The following is a 15,274-nucleotide window of genomic DNA, read 5'->3' on the forward strand; positions in this document are numbered from 1 at the left end:
TAAGTTCATTAACGAAGAAGTAAAACGACGAGACGACCATTTTGTTCAATAATAAAAAAAGAAACAACAAGTTTTATTTGCTGCAAGAAGACTGTACACATAGATGAATACATATATCATTTTTATTACTTTCGATTTTATTATTATTTTTCTAACACACATACTGCTCCCCTTCGAAGAATATTTTCTATTATTTAGGAAGGCCTTATTTTCAAAAGAATTTTTGTGTTGAGCTAAGCAAGACTCACACTTTTTATAGTCAATTCCCCAGCATGAAAACCCAATAGGCAGCCTACTTAATCCTTACAATACATAGTAAGCCTGACCAAAAAAGTCAGTGGACGGCTGCCTGGCCCCTACAGATTTTATTTCTCCCGTAAAATACGAGTAAGGTGAAACCTACAAATTAAATCATGATTTACGGCATGCTGGTGACACTCTCGACGGCAATCTATACTACGGTGGCCACCCTTTGGCAGGTTCAACGTGAGTAGAAAGTGGAAAGATGATTTGGTTCGAGCGTATGAGCTGTATGACTGTCTGATCTGATCCCACAGAGACCCTAATCAATTGGATGATGTCGTTTAGTCTTTTCATTTTGGGTCTGTTCTGCAAGCCGTATTTGATAGTTCCCCTGTTGGCAGCTGGGTTCTTCATGGTGCGCCGGATCTTGCTGCGGCGGGCAAAGCGGACCCAAGCCTGGAAATCGCCGGGTAACAACGAGTCTGGGTCGTCCAGGCATTACTCCATTAAAACCCCACCATCTCGAATGTGCAATATTGTGGATGCAACAGATTTTCGTCCTTTGTGTGGGCGGAAGGGGGGGGGGCGAAATTTTGAGATACACATTTTATAGTAAGATCTAACAGGAGTGCGGATACCAAATTTCGTTACTCTAGCCTTAATTGTCTCTGAGATTTTTGATTATCCCCAGATTTTCGTCCTTTGCGGGGGCGGAAGGGGGTGTGGCGAAATTTTGAAACAAACTCGTCTCGGTCCGATATATTAGGAGTGTGGATACCAAATTTGGTTGCTCTAGCTTTTGTAGTCTCTGAGATCTAGGCGCTAATGTTTTACTCTAAGCAAAGCCGCCTATGCTACGTGTGTGTTAGAGAGAGACAGGGCGAGAAAAAATGAAATTGTTTTCTTGATGCTGGCTATAATAATAATACGATCCAATTCAGATTACGCAGTCTTAAAGATATGGTCATTCTCTACAATTCTACGTTTTTGGTTTTCTCATATCTTTAAAATTGTGGATGCCACAGATTTTCGTCCTTTGTGGGGGCGGAAGTGGGCGTGGCGAAGTTTTGAAATATTTTTGTAGCAGTGACATATCACAGAAGTCTGGATCCAAAACATCGTTGCTCTAGCTCTTATAGTCTTTGAGCACTAGGCGCTGAAGGGGACGGACAGACGGACAGACGGACGGACGGACAGACAGACAGGGCTCAATCGACTCGGCTATTGTTGCTGATCAAGAACATATATACTTTATGGGGTCGGAAACGATTCCTTCTGGACGTTACACACATCCACTTTTACCACAAATCTAATATACCCCAATACTCATTTTGAGTATCGGGTATAAAAACACATTAAGAAGAAAAAGGCTTAAGTTCATTAACGAAGAAGTAAAACGACGAGACGACCATTTTGTTCAATAATAAAAGAAGAAACAACAAGTTTTATTTGCTGCAAGAAGACTGTACACATAGATGAATACATATATCATTTTTATTACTTTCGATTTTATTATTATTTTTCTAACACACATACTGCTCCCCTTCGAAGAATATTTTCTATTATTTAGGAAGGCCTTATTTTCAAAAGAATTTTTGTGTTGAGCTAAGCAAGACTCACACTTTTTATAGTCAATTCCCCAGCATGAAAACCCAATAGGCAGCCTACTTAATCGTTACAATACATAGTAAAAAAGTCAGTGGACGGCTGCCTGGCCCCTACAGATTTTATTTCTCCCGTAAAATACGAGTAAGGTGAAACCTACAAATTAAATCATGATTTACGGCATGCTGGTGACACTCTCGACGGCAATCTATACTACGGTGGCCACCCTTTGGCAGGTTCAACGTGAGTAGAAAGTGGAAAGATGATTTGGTTCGAGCGTATGAGCTGTATGACTGTCTGATCTGATCCCACAGAGACCCTAATCAATTGGATGATGTCGTTTAGTCTTTTCATTTTGGGTCTGTTCTGCAAGCCGTATTTGATAGTTCCCCTGTTGGCAGCTGGGTTCTTCATGGTGCGCCGGATCTTGCTGCGGCGGGCAAAGCGGACCCAAGCCTGGAAATCGCCGGGTAACAACGAGTCTGGGTCGTCCAGGCATTACTCCATTAAAACCCCACCATCTCGAATGTGCAATATTGTGGATGCAACAGATTTTCGTCCTTTGTGTGGGCGGAAGGGGGTGGGGCGAAATTTTGAGATACACATTTTATAGTAAGATCTAACAGGAGTGCGGATACCAAATTTCGTTACTCTAGCCTTAATTGTCTCTGAGATTTTTGATTATCCCCAGATTTTCGTCCTTTGCGGGGGCGGAAGGGGGTGTGGCGAAATTTTGAAACAAACCCGTCCCGGTCCGATATATTAGGAGTGTGGATACCAAATTTGGTTGCTCTAGCTTTTGTAGTCTCTGAGATCTAGGCGCTAATGTTTTACTCTAAGCAAAGCCGCCTATGCTACGTGTGTGTTAGAGAGAGACAGGGCGAGAAAAAATGAAATTGTTTTCTTGATGCTGGCTATAATAATAATACGATCCAATTCAGATTACGCAGTCTTAAAGATATGGTCATTCTCTACAATTCTACGTTTTTGGTTTTCTCATATCTTTAAAATTGTGGATGCCACAGATTTTCGTCCTTTGTGGGGGCGGAAGTGGGCGTGGCGAAGTTTTGAAATATTTTTGTAGCAGTGACATATCACAGAAGTCTGGATCCAAAACATCGTTGCTCTAGCTCTTATAGTCTTTGAGCACTAGGCGCTGAAGGGGACGGACAGACGGACAGACGGACGGACGGACAGACAGACAGGGCTCAATCGACTCGGCTATTGATGCTGATCAAGAATATATATACTTTATGGGGTCGGAAACGATTCCTTCTGGACGTTACACACATCCACTTTTACCACAAATCTAATATACCCCAATACTCATTTTGAGTATCGGGTATAAAAACACATTAAGAAGAAAAAGGCTTAAGTTCATTAACGAAGAAGTAAAACGACGAGACGACCATTTTGTTCAATAATAAAAGAAGAAACAACAAGTTTTATTTGCTGCAAGAAGACTGTACACATAGATGAATACATATATCATTTTTATTACTTTCGATTTTATTATTATTTTTCTAACACACATACTGCTCCCCTTCGAAGAATATTTTCTATTATTTAGGAAGGCCTTATTTTCAAAAGAATTTTTGTGTTGAGCTAAGCAAGACTCACACTTTTTATAGTCAATTCCCCAGCATGAAAACCCAATAGGCAGCCTACTTAATCGTTACAATACATAGTAAGCCTGACCAAAAAAGTCAGTGGACGGCTGCCTCGCCCCAACAGATTTTATTTCTCCCGTAAAATACGAGTAAGGTGAAACCTACAAATTAAATCATGATTTACGGCATGCTGGTGACACTCTCGACGGCAATCTATACTACGGTGGCCACCCTTTGGCAGGTTCAACGTGAGTGTAGAAAGTGGAAAGATGATTTGGTTCGAGCGTATGAGCTGTATGACTGTCTGATCTGATCCCACAGAGACCCTAATCAATTGGATGATGTCGTTTAGTCTTTTCATTTTGGGTCTGTTCTGCAAGCCGTATTTGATAGTTCCCCTGTTGGCAGCTGGGTTCTTCATGGTGCGCCGGATCTTGCTGCGGCGGGCAAAGCGGACCCAAGCCTGGAAATCGCCGGGTAACAACGAGTCTGGGTCGTCCAGGCATTACTCCATTAAAACCCCACCATCACGCGACACGGAGAGCTCCCTGCCCAATAGCGTCGGTGACACATCCCAGAAGTAGTCGAGCAACGGATAATCACACGATTCACACGGGTTTATAAAATATATAACACAATATACATACACATTCCATGAAAACACTCATACATGTGCACGGGTGTGGATGGATCCTAAGACTAAAGCAATTAAAAAATACTGCACTGTACCATCGTTTCATCCAAAAGAATACTAAGACTTGAGCAGAGTGGGGATGTCTACTTTGCGCAGAGCGTCTCTTGCTTTGAGGAGCATAGTATTGTGCGGCTGGCCAGTGAGGCCGGCCAAGTGATGCATATACCTGTCAATGTTGCCAACGCTCGGACCGGACGGTTCCAGCGGAGGCAATGGGACACCATTGAGGGCTGCAACCAGCTTCTGGCGCAGACCCTTCACGTACGCCTCCAGTCGCACATTCTCCTCCTTCAGTTCGGCCACCTCGCCCATCACCTTGGCATAGCCAACATTGGTGTTGTCCACGTGCTGCTCCAGCACCGCATTTAAATGTACCACCTTAAATATACGCTATAATTTAGAATTTAACCTTTTTGAAACAACCACAACAACACAACTATCAAACAAAACTATTTTTTATTTAAGTTTTAATTTATTTTTGATTAACTTTTTTTGCTGTTCCTAAGAAACAAATCCAAAAAAAACGAGGGGGAACGTTGTGAGTTGCTGCGGACACCGCAAATCTACGGTTATACCCGATACTAAGTCAGTATGGCTCTACTCCGGCAGACGCCGCTAATATTAAACGACACGACAAAGAGTGCGTGCGAGAGAGACAGAAAATCAGTCTGAGCGTGACGTCGGGCGCTGCGTAGCCACTGCAAATTGATTTGTTCCTATTGGCTATAAAAATGATCTGATCTGATCCAGATTCAGCAATCTGATAGATATGGTCATTATCTATGATTCTGCGTTTTTAGTTTTCTCGAATGTGCAATATTGTGGATGCAACAGATTTTCGTCCTTTGTGTGGGCGGAAGGGGGTGGGGCGAAATTTTGAGATACACATTTTATAGTAAGATCTAACAGGAGTGCGGATACCAAATTTCGTTACTCTAGCCTTAATTGTCTCTGAGATTTTTGATTATCCCCAGATTTTCGTCCTTTGCGGGGGCGGAAGGGGGTGTGGCGAAATTTTGAAACAAACTCGTCTCGGTCCGATATATTAGGAGTGTGGATACCAAATTTGGTTGCTCTAGCTTTTGTAGTCTCTGAGATCTAGGCGCTAATGTTTTACTCTAAGCGAAGCCGCCTATGCTACGTGTGTGTTAGAGAGAGACAGGGCGAGAAAAAATGAAATTGTTTTCTTGATGCTGGCTATAATAATAATACGATCCAATTCAGATTACGCAGTCTTAAAGATATGGTCATTCTCTACAATTCTACGTTTTTGGTTTTCTCATATCTTTAAAATTGTGGATGCCACAGATTTTCGTCCTGTGTGGGGGCGGAAGTGGGCGTGGCGAAGTTTTGAAATATTTTTGTAGCAGTGACATATCACAGAAGTCTGGATCCAAAACATCGTTGCTCTAGCTCTTATAGTCTTTGAGCACTAGGCGCTGAAGGGGACGGACAGACGGACAGACGGACGGACGGACAGACAGACAGGGCTCAATCGACTCGGCTATTGATGCTGATCAAGAATATATATACTTTATGGGGTCGGAAACGATTCCTTCTGGACGTTACACACATCCACTTTTACCACAAATCTAATATACCCCAATACTCATTTTGAGTATCGGGTATAAAAACACATTAAGAAGAAAAAGGCTTAAGTTCATTAACGAAGAAGTAAAACGACGAGACGACCATTTTGTTCAATAATAAAAGAAGAAACAACAAGTTTTATTTGCTGCAAGAAGACTGTACACATAGATGAATACATATATCATTTTTATTACTTTCGATTTTATTATTATTTTTCTAACACACATACTGCTCCCCTTCGAAGAATATTTTCTATTATTTAGGAAGGCCTTATTTTCAAAAGAATTTTTGTGTTGAGCTAAGCAAGACTCACACTTTTTATAGTCAATTCCCCAGCATGAAAACCCAATAGGCAGCCTACTTAATCGTTACAATACATAGTAAGCCTGACCAAAAAAGTCAGTGGACGGCTGCCTCGCCCCAACAGATTTTATTTCTCCCGTAAAATACGAGTAAGGTGAAACCTACAAATTAAATCATGATTTACGGCATGCTGGTGACACTCTCGATGGCAATCTATACTACGGTGGCCACCCTTTGGCAGGTTCAACGTGAGTGTAGAAAGTGGAAAGATGATTTGGTTCGAGCGTATGAGCTGTATGACTGTCTGATCTGATCCCACAGAGACCCTAATCAATTGGATGATGTCGTTTAGTCTTTTCATTTTGGGTCTGTTCTGCAAGCCGTATTTGATAGTTCCCCTGTTGGCAGCTGGGTTCTTCATGGTGCGCCGGATCTTGCTGCGGCGGGCAAAGCGGACCCAAGCCTGGAAATCGCCGGGTAACAACGAGTCTGGGTCGTCCAGGCATTACTCCATTAAAACCCCACCATCACGCGACACGGAGAGCTCCCTGCCCAATAGCGTCGGTGACACATCCCAGAAGTAGTCGAGCAACGGATAATCACACGATTCACACGGGTTTATAAAATATATAACATACGTCTGAAATACTACATACACATTCCATGAAAACACTCATACATGTGCACGGGTGTGGATGGATCCTAAGACTAAAGCAATTAAAAAATACTGCACTGTACCATCGTTTCATCCAAAAGAATACTAAGACTTGAGCAGAGTGGGGATGTCTACTTTGCGCAGAGCGTCTCTTGCTTTGAGGAGCATAGTATTGTGCGGCTGGCCAGTGAGGCCTGCCAAGTGATGCATATACCTGTCAATGTTTCCAACGCTCGGACCGGACGGTTCCAGCGGAGGCAATGGGACACCATTGAGGGCTGCAACCAGCTTCTGGCGCAGACCCTTCACGTACGCCTCCAGTCGCACATTCTCCTCCTTCAGTTCGGCCACCTCGCCCATCACCTTGGCATAGCCAACATTGGTGTTGTCCACGTGCTGCTCCAGCACCGCATTTAAATGTACCACCTTAAATGTACGGTATAATTTAGAATTTAACCTTTTTGAAACAACCACAACAACACAACTATCAAACAAAACTATTTTTTATTTAAGTTTTAATTTATTTTTGATTAACTTTTTTTTGCTGTTCCTAAGAAACAAATCCAAAAAAAACGAGGGGGAACGTTGTGAGTTGCTGCGGACACCGCAAATCTACGGTTATACCCGATACTAAGTCAGTATGGCTCTACTCCGGCAGACGCCGCTAATATTAAACGACACGACAAAGAGTGCGTGCGAGAGAGACAGAAAATCAGTCTGAGCGTGACGTCGGGCGCTGCGTAGCCACTGCAAATTGATTTGTTCCTATTGGCTATAAAAATGATCTGATCTGATCCAGATTCAGCAATCTGATAGATATGGTCATTATCTATGATTCTGCGTTTTTAGTTTTCTCGAATGTGCAATATTGTGGATGCAACAGATTTTCGTCCTTTGTGTGGGCGGAAGGGGGTGGGGCGAAATTTGGAGATACACATTTTATAGTAAGATCTAACAGGAGTGCGGATACCAAATTTCGTTACTCTAGCCTTAATTGTCTCTGAGATTTTTGATTATCCCCAGATTTTCGTCCTTTGCGGGGGCGGAAGGGGGTGTGGCGAAATTTTGAAACAAACTCGTCTCGGTCCGATATATTAGGAGTGTGGATACCAAATTTGGTTGCTCTAGCTTTTGTAGGCTCTGAGATCTAGGCGCTAATGTTTTACTCTAAGCAAAGCCGCCTATGCTACGTGTGTTAGAGAGAGACAGGGCGAGAAAAAATGAAATTGTTTTCTTGATGCTGGCTATAATAATAATACGATCCAATTCAGATTACGCAGTCTTAAAGATATGGTCATTCTCTACAATTCTACGTTTTTGGTTTTCTCATATCTTTAAAATTGTGGATGCCACAGATTTTCGTCCTTTGTGGGGGCGGAAGTGGGCGTGGCGAAGTTTTGAAATATTTTTGTAGCAGTGACATATCACAGAAGTCTGGATCCAAAACATCGTTGCTCTAGCTCTTATAGTCTTTGAGCACTAGGCGCTAAAGGGGACGGACAGACAGACATACGGACGGACGGACAGACAGACAGGGCTCAATCGACTCGGCTATTGATGCTGATCAAGAATATATATACTTTATGGGGTCGGAAACGATTCCTTCTGGACGTTACACACATCCACTTTTACCACAAATCTAATATACCCCAATACTCATTTTGAGTATCGGGTATAAAAACACATTAAGAAGAAAAAGGCTTAAGTTCATTAACGAAGAAGTAAAACGGCGAGACGACCATTTTGTTCAATAATAAAAGAAGAAACAACAAGTTTTATTTGCTGCAAGAAGACTGTACACATAGATGAATACATATATCATTTTTATTACTTTCGATTTTATTATTATTTTTCTAACACACATACTGCTCCCCTTCGAAGAATATTTTCTATTATTTAGGAAGGCCTTATTTTCAAAAGAATTTTTGTGTTGAGCTAAGCAAGACTCACACTTTTTATAGTCAATTCCCCAGCATGAAAACCCAATAGGCAGCCTACTTAGTCGTTACAATACATAGTAAGCCTGACCAAAAAAGTCAGTGGACGGCTGCCTCGCCCCAACAGATTTTATTTCTCCCGTAAAATACGAGTAAGGTGAAACCTACAAATTAAATCATGATTTACGGCATGCTGGTGACACTCTCGACGGCAATCTATACTACGGTGGCCACCCTTTGGCAGGTTCAACGTGAGTGTAGAAAGTGGAAAGATGATTTGGTTCGAGCGTATGAGCTGTATGACTGTCTGATCTGATCCCACAGAGACCCTAATCAATTGGATGATGTCGTTTAGTCTTTTCATTTTGGGTCTGTTCTGCAAGCCGTATTTGATAGTTCCCCTGTTGGCAGCTGGGTTCTTCATGGTGCGCCGGATCTTGCTGCGGCGGGCAAAGCGGACCCAAGCCTGGAAATCGCCGGGTAACAACGAGTCTGGGTCGTCCAGGCATTACTCCATTAAAACCCCACCATCACGCGACACGGAGAGCTCCCTGCCCAATAGCGTCGGTGACACATCCCAGAAGTAGTCGAGCAACGGATAATCACACGATTCACACGGGTTTATAAAATATATAACATACGTCTGAAATACTACATACACATTCCATGAAAACACTCATACATGTGCACGGGTGTGGATGGATCCTAAGACTAAAGCAATTAAAAAATACTGCACTGTACCATCGTTTCATCCAAAAGAATACTAAGACTTGAGCAGAGTGGGGATGTCTACTTTGCGCAGAGCGTCTCTTGCTTTGAGGAGCATAGTATTGTGCGGCTGGCCAGTGAGGCCGGCCAAGTGATGCATATACCTGTCAATGTTGCCAACGCTCGGACCGGACGGTTCCAGCGGAGGCAATGGGACACCATTGAGGGCTGCAACCAGCTTCTGGCGCAGACCCTTCACGTACGCCTCCAGTCGCACATTCTCCTCCTTCAGTTCGGCCACCTCGCCCATCACCTTGGCATAGCCAACATTGGTGTTGTCCACGTGCTGCTCCAGCACCGCATTTAAATGTACCACCTTAAATGTACGCTATAATTTAGAATTTAACCTTTTTTGAAACAACCACAACAACACAACTATCAAACAAAACTATTTTCTATTTAAGTTTTAATTTATTTTTGATTAACTTTTTTTTGCTGTTCCTAAGAAACAAATCCAAAAAAAACGAGGGGGAACGTTGTGAGTTGCTGCGGACACCGCAACTCTACGGTTATACCCGATACTAAGTCAGTATGGCTCTCCTCCGGCAGACGCCGCTAATATTAAACGACACGACAAAGAGTGCGTGCGAGAGAGACAGAAAATCAGTCTGAGCGTGACGTCGGGCGCTGCGTAGCCACTGCAAATTGATTTGTTCCTATTGGCTATAAAAATGATTTGATCTGATCCAGATTCAGCAATCTGATAGATATGGTCATTATCTATAATTCTGCGTTTTTAGTTTTCTCGAATGTGCAATATTGTGGATGCAACAGATTTTCGTCCTTTGTGTGGGCGGAAGGGAATGGGGCGAAATTTTGAGATACACATTTTATAGTTAGATCTAACAGGAGTGCGGATACCAAATTTCGTTACTCTAGCCTTAATTGTCTCTGAGATTTTTGATTATCCCCAGATTTTCGTCCTTTGCGGGGCGGAAGGGGTTGTGGCGAAATTTTGAAACAAACTCGTCTCGGTCCGATATATTAGGAGTGTGGATACCAAATTCGGTTGCTCTAGCTTTTGTAGTCTCTGAGATCTAGGCGCTAATGTTTTACTCTAAGCAAAGCCGCCTATGCTACGTGTGTGTTAGAGAGAGACAGGGCGAGAAAAAATGAAATTGTTTTCTTGATGCTGGCTATAATAATAATACAATCCAATTCAGATTACGCAGTCTTAAAGATATGGTCATTCTCTACAATTCTACGTTTTTGGTTTTCTCATATCTTTAAAATTGTGGATGTCACAGATTTTCGTCCTTTGTGGGGGCGGAAGTGGGCGTGGCGAAGTTTTGAAATATTTTTGTAGCAGTGACATATCATAGAAGTCTGGATCCAAAACATCGTTGCTCTAGCTCTTATAGTCTTTGAGCACTAGGCGCTGAAGGGGACGGACAGACGGACATACGGACGGACGGACAGACAGACAGGGCTCAATCGACTCGGCTATTGATGCTGATCAAGAATATATATACTTTATGGGGTCGGAAACGATTCCTTCTGGACGTTACACACATCCACTTTTACCACAAATCTAATATACCCCAATACTCATTTGAGTATCGGGTATAAAAACACATTAAGAAGAAAAAGGCTTAAGTTCATTAACGAAGAAGTAAAACGACGAGACGACCATTTTGTTCAATAATAAAAGAAGAAACAACAAGTTTTATTTGCTGCAAGAAGACTGTACACATAGATGAATACATATATCATTTTTATTACTTTCGATTTTATTATTATTTTTCTAACACACATACTGCTCCCCTTCGAAGAATATTTTCTATTATTTAGGAAGGCCTTATTTTCAAAAGAATTTTTGTGTTGAGCTTAGCAAGACTCACACTTTTTATAGTCAATTCCCCAGCATGAAAACCCAATAGGCAGCCTACTTAATCGTTACAATACATAGTAAGCCTGACCAAAAAAGTCAGTGGACGGCTGCCTCGCCCCAACAGATTTTATTTCTTCCGTAAAATACGAGTAAGGTGAAACCTACAAATTAAATCATGATTTACGGCATGCTGGTGACACTCTCGACGGCAATCTATACTACGGTGGCCACCCTTTGGCAGGTTCAACGTGAGTGTAGAAAGTGGAAAGATGATTTGGTTCGAGCGTATGAGCTGTATGACTGTCTGATCTGATCCCACAGAGACCCTAATCAATTGGATGATGTCGTTTAGTCTTTTCATTTTGGGTCTGTTCTGCAAGCCGTATTTGATAGTTCCCCTGTTGGCAGCTGGGTTCTTCATGGTGCGCCGGATCTTGCTGCGGCGGGCAAAGCGGACCCAAGCCTGGAAATCGCCGGGTAACAACGAGTCTGGGTCGTCCAGGCATTACTCCATTAAAACCCCACCATCACGCGACACGGAGAGCTCCCTGCCCAATAGCGTCGGTGACACATCCCAGAAGTAGTCGAGCAACGGATAATCACACGATTCACACGGGTTTATAAAATATATAACATACGTCTGAAATACTACATACACATTCCATGAAAACACTCATACATGTGCACGGGTGTGGATGGATCCTAAGACTAAAGCAATTAAAAAATACTGCACTGTACCATCGTTTCATCCAAAAGAATACTAAGACTTGAGCAGAGTGGGGATGTCTACTTTGCGCAGAGCGTCTCTTGCTTTGAGGAGCATAGTATTGTGCGGCTGGCCAGTGAGGCCGGCCAAGTGATGCATATACCTGTCAATGTTGCCAACGCTCGGACCGGACGGTTCCAGCGGAGGCAATGGGACACCATTGAGGGCTGCGACCAGCTTCTGGCGCAGACCCTTCACGTACGCCTCCAGTCGCACATTCTCCTCCTTCAGTTCGGCCACCTCGCCCATCACCTTGGCATAGCCAACATTGGGGTTGTCCACGTGCTGCTCCAGCACCGCATTTAAATGTACCACCTTAAATGTACGCTATAATTTAGAATTTAACCTTTTTTGAAACAACCACAACAACACAACTATCAAACAAAACTATTTTCTATTTAAGTTTTAATTTATTTTTGATTAACTTTTTTTTGCTGTTCCTAAGAAACAAATCCAAAAAAAACGAGGGGGAACGTTGTGAGTTGCTGCGGACACCGCAACTCTACGGTTATACCCGATACTAAGTCAGTATGGCTCTCCTCCGGCAGACGCCGCTAATATTAAACGACACGACAAAGAGTGCGTGCGAGAGAGACAGAAAATCAGTCTGAGCGTGACGTCGGGCGCTGCGTAGCCACTGCAAATTGATTTGTTCCTATTGGCTATAAAAATGATCTGATCTGATCCAGATTCAGCAATCTGATAGATATGGTCATTATCTATGATTCTGCGTTTTTAGTTTTCTCGAATGTGCAATATTGAGGATGCAACAGATTTTCGTCTTTTGTGTGGGCGGAAGGGGGTGGGGCGAAATTTTGAGATACACATTTTATAGTAAGATCTAACAGGAGTGCGGATGCCAAATTTCGTTACTCTAGCCTTAATTGTCTCTGAGATTTTTGATTATCCCCAGATTTTCGTCCTTTGCGGGGGCGGAAGGGGTTGTGGCGAAATTTTGAAACAAACTTGTCTCGGTCCGATATATTAGGAGTGTGGTTGCTCTAGCTTTTGTAGTCTCTGAGATCTAGGCGCTAATGTCTTACTCTAAGCAAAGCCGCCTATGCTACGTGTGTGTTAGAGAGAGACAGGGCGAGAAAAAATGAAATTGTTTTCTTGATGCTGGCTATAATAATAATACGATCCAATTCAGATTACGCAGTCTTAAAGATATGGTCATTCTCTACAATTCTACGTTTTTGGTTTTCTCATATCTTTAAAATTGTGGATGCCACAGATTTTCGTCCTTTGTGGGGGCGGAAGTGGGCGTGGCGAAGTTTTGAAATATTTTTGTAGCAGTGACATATCACAGAAGTCTGGATCCAAAACATCGTTGCTCTAGCTCTTATAGTCTTTGAGCACTAGGCGCTGAAGGGGACGGACAGACGGACATACGGACGGTCGGACAGACAGACAGGGCTCAATCGACTCGGCTATTGATGCTGATCAAGAATATATATACTTTATGGGGTCGGAAACGATTCCTTCTGGACGTTACACACATCCACTTTTACCACAAATCTAATATACCCCAATACTCATTTGAGTATCGGGTATAAAAACACATTAAGAAGAAAAAGGCTTAAGTTCATTAACGAAGAAGTAAAACGACGAGACGACCATTTTGTTCAATAATAAAAAAAGAAACAACAAGTTTTATTTGCTGCAAGAAGACTGTACACATAGATGAATACATATATCATTTTTATTACTTTCGATTTTATTATTATTTTTCTAACACACATACTGCTCCCCTTCGAAGAATATTTTCTATTATTTTGGAAGGCCTTATTTTCAAAAGAATTTTTGTGTTGAGCTAAGCAAGACTCACACTTTTTATAGTCAATTCCCCAGCATGAAAACCCAATAGGCAGCATACTTAATCGTTACAATACATAGTAAGCCTGATCAAAAAAAGTCAGTGGACGGCTGCCTCGCCCCAACAGATTTTATTTCTCCCGTAAAATACGAGTAAGGTGAAACCTACAAATTAAATCATGATTTACGGCATGCTGGTGACACTCTCGACGGCAATCTATACTACGGTGGCCACCCTTTGGCAGGTTCAACGTGAGTGTAGAAAGTGGAAAGATGATTTGGTTCGAGCGTATGAGCTGTATGACTGTCTGATCTGATCCCACAGAGACCCTAATCAATTGGATGATGTCGTTTAGTCTTTTCATTTTGGGTCTGTTCTGCAAGCCGTATTTGATAGTTCCCCTGTTGGCAGCTGGGTTCTTCATGGTGCGCCGGATCTTGCTGCGGCGGGCAAAGCGGACACAAGCCTGGAAATCGCCGGGTAACAACGAGTCTGGGTCGTCCAGGCATTACTCCATTAAAACCACACCATCACGTGACACGGAGAGCTCCCTGCCCAATAGCGTCGGTGACACATCCCAGAACTAGTCGAGCAACGGATAATCACACGATTCACACGGGTTTATAAAATATATAACATACGTCTGAAATACTACATACACATTCCATGAAAACACTCATACATGTGCACGGGTGTGGATGGATCCTAAGACTAAAGCAATTAAAAAATACTGCACTGTACCATCGTTTCATCCAAAAGAATACTAAGACTTGAGCAGAGTGGGGATGTCTACTTTGCGCAGAGCGTCTCTTGCTTTGAGGAGCATAGTATTGTGCGGCTGGCCAGTGAGGCCGGCCAAGTGATGCATATACCTGTCAATGTTGCCAACGCTCGGACCGGACGGTTCCAGCGGAGGCAATGGGACACCATTGAGGGCTGCAACCAGCTTCTGGCGCAGACCCTTCACATTCGCACATTCTCCTCCTTCAGTTCGGCCACCTCGCCCAACACCTTGGCATAGCCAACATTGGTGTTGTCCACGTGCTGCTCCAGCACCGCATTTAAATGTACCACCTTAAATGTACGCTATAATTTAGAATTTAACCTTTTTGAAACAACCACAACAACACAACTATCAAACAAAACTATTTTTTATTTAAGTTTTAATTTATTTTTGATTAACTTTTTTTTGCTGTTCCTAAGAAACAAATCCAAAAAAAACGAGGGGGAACGTTGTGAGTTGCTGCGGACACCGCAAATCTACGGTTATACCCGATACTAAGTCAGTATGGCTCTACTCCGGCAGACGCCGCTAATATTAAACGACACGACAAAGAGTGCGTGCGAGAGAGACAGAAAATCAGTCTGAGCGTGACGTCGGGCGCTGCGTAGCCACTGAAAATTGATTTGTTCCTATTGGCTATAAAAATGATCTGATCTGATCCAGATTCAGCAA

At 42.7% G+C, this 15,274-nt stretch overlaps 5 protein-coding genes across 6 annotated transcripts; all 5 read left to right on the plus strand.

The window, feature by feature from the left end:
* The first annotated feature begins 1,950 nt into the window (after positions 1 to 1,950).
* Positions 1,951 to 6,782, plus strand: LOC117193120. Of its 2 annotated transcripts, XM_033397852.1 has the most exons (4): positions 1,951 to 2,091; positions 2,163 to 2,343; positions 3,961 to 4,074; positions 6,662 to 6,782. In XM_033397852.1, the coding sequence occupies exons 1-3, from the start codon at positions 2,019 to 2,021 to the stop codon at positions 4,040 to 4,042; spliced, it is 336 nt and encodes a 111-aa protein (XP_033253743.1). In that variant the 5' UTR covers positions 1,951 to 2,018; the 3' UTR covers positions 4,043 to 4,074; positions 6,662 to 6,782. The 2 variants fall into 2 exon arrangements, with proteins under 2 accessions (XP_033253743.1, XP_033253742.1); XM_033397851.1 differs by lacking the exons at positions 1,951 to 2,091; positions 2,163 to 2,343 and adding an exon at positions 3,335 to 3,706 and having other exon boundaries at positions 3,780 to 4,074; positions 6,662 to 6,780.
* On the plus strand, positions 6,201 to 6,782 carry LOC117193128. The gene is made up of 2 exons (XM_033397860.1): positions 6,201 to 6,293; positions 6,367 to 6,782. Exons 1-2 carry the CDS (start codon positions 6,221 to 6,223, stop codon positions 6,627 to 6,629), a joined length of 336 nt encoding a protein of 111 aa, XP_033253751.1. The 5' UTR covers positions 6,201 to 6,220; the 3' UTR covers positions 6,630 to 6,782.
* A 2,012-nt stretch (positions 6,783 to 8,794) lies between these two features.
* Positions 8,795 to 9,375, plus strand: LOC117193431. The gene is made up of 2 exons (XM_033398180.1): positions 8,795 to 8,888; positions 8,962 to 9,375. Exons 1-2 carry the CDS (start codon positions 8,816 to 8,818, stop codon positions 9,222 to 9,224), a joined length of 336 nt encoding a protein of 111 aa, XP_033254071.1. The 5' UTR covers positions 8,795 to 8,815; the 3' UTR covers positions 9,225 to 9,375.
* Positions 9,376 to 11,268: 1,893 nt separating this feature from the next.
* On the plus strand, positions 11,269 to 11,971 carry LOC117193432. Its single transcript, XM_033398181.1, has 2 exons — positions 11,269 to 11,484; positions 11,558 to 11,971. Exons 1-2 carry the CDS (start codon positions 11,412 to 11,414, stop codon positions 11,818 to 11,820), a joined length of 336 nt encoding a protein of 111 aa, XP_033254072.1. The 5' UTR covers positions 11,269 to 11,411; the 3' UTR covers positions 11,821 to 11,971.
* A 1,923-nt stretch (positions 11,972 to 13,894) lies between these two features.
* LOC117193433 lies at positions 13,895 to 14,576 on the plus strand. The gene is made up of 2 exons (XM_033398182.1): positions 13,895 to 14,069; positions 14,143 to 14,576. The coding sequence occupies exons 1-2, from the start codon at positions 13,997 to 13,999 to the stop codon at positions 14,403 to 14,405; spliced, it is 336 nt and encodes a 111-aa protein (XP_033254073.1). The 5' UTR covers positions 13,895 to 13,996; the 3' UTR covers positions 14,406 to 14,576.
* The last annotated feature ends 698 nt before the right edge of the window (positions 14,577 to 15,274 follow it).

This window comes from Drosophila miranda (assembly GCF_003369915.1).
Source record: "Drosophila miranda strain MSH22 chromosome Y unlocalized genomic scaffold, D.miranda_PacBio2.1 Contig_Y2_pilon, whole genome shotgun sequence".
Lineage (NCBI taxonomy): Eukaryota > Metazoa > Arthropoda > Insecta > Diptera > Drosophilidae > Drosophila > Drosophila miranda.

Coding starts and splice junctions, on each gene's coding strand:
- LOC117193120 (XM_033397852.1), top strand. CDS start 2,019: ATGATTTACGGCATGCTGGTGACACTCTCGACGGCAATCTATACTACG. Junction 2,092..2,162: donor CACCCTTTGGCAGGTTCAAC/GTGAGTAGAAAG, acceptor CTGATCCCACAG/AGACCCTAATCAATTGGATG. Junction 2,344..3,960: donor AACGAGTCTGGGTCGTCCAG/GCATTACTCCAT, acceptor TGGGTCGTCCAG/GCATTACTCCATTAAAACCC.
- LOC117193128 (XM_033397860.1), top strand. CDS start 6,221: ATGATTTACGGCATGCTGGTGACACTCTCGATGGCAATCTATACTACG. Junction 6,294..6,366: donor CACCCTTTGGCAGGTTCAAC/GTGAGTGTAGAA, acceptor CTGATCCCACAG/AGACCCTAATCAATTGGATG.
- LOC117193431 (XM_033398180.1), top strand. CDS start 8,816: ATGATTTACGGCATGCTGGTGACACTCTCGACGGCAATCTATACTACG. Junction 8,889..8,961: donor CACCCTTTGGCAGGTTCAAC/GTGAGTGTAGAA, acceptor CTGATCCCACAG/AGACCCTAATCAATTGGATG.
- LOC117193432 (XM_033398181.1), top strand. CDS start 11,412: ATGATTTACGGCATGCTGGTGACACTCTCGACGGCAATCTATACTACG. Junction 11,485..11,557: donor CACCCTTTGGCAGGTTCAAC/GTGAGTGTAGAA, acceptor CTGATCCCACAG/AGACCCTAATCAATTGGATG.
- LOC117193433 (XM_033398182.1), top strand. CDS start 13,997: ATGATTTACGGCATGCTGGTGACACTCTCGACGGCAATCTATACTACG. Junction 14,070..14,142: donor CACCCTTTGGCAGGTTCAAC/GTGAGTGTAGAA, acceptor CTGATCCCACAG/AGACCCTAATCAATTGGATG.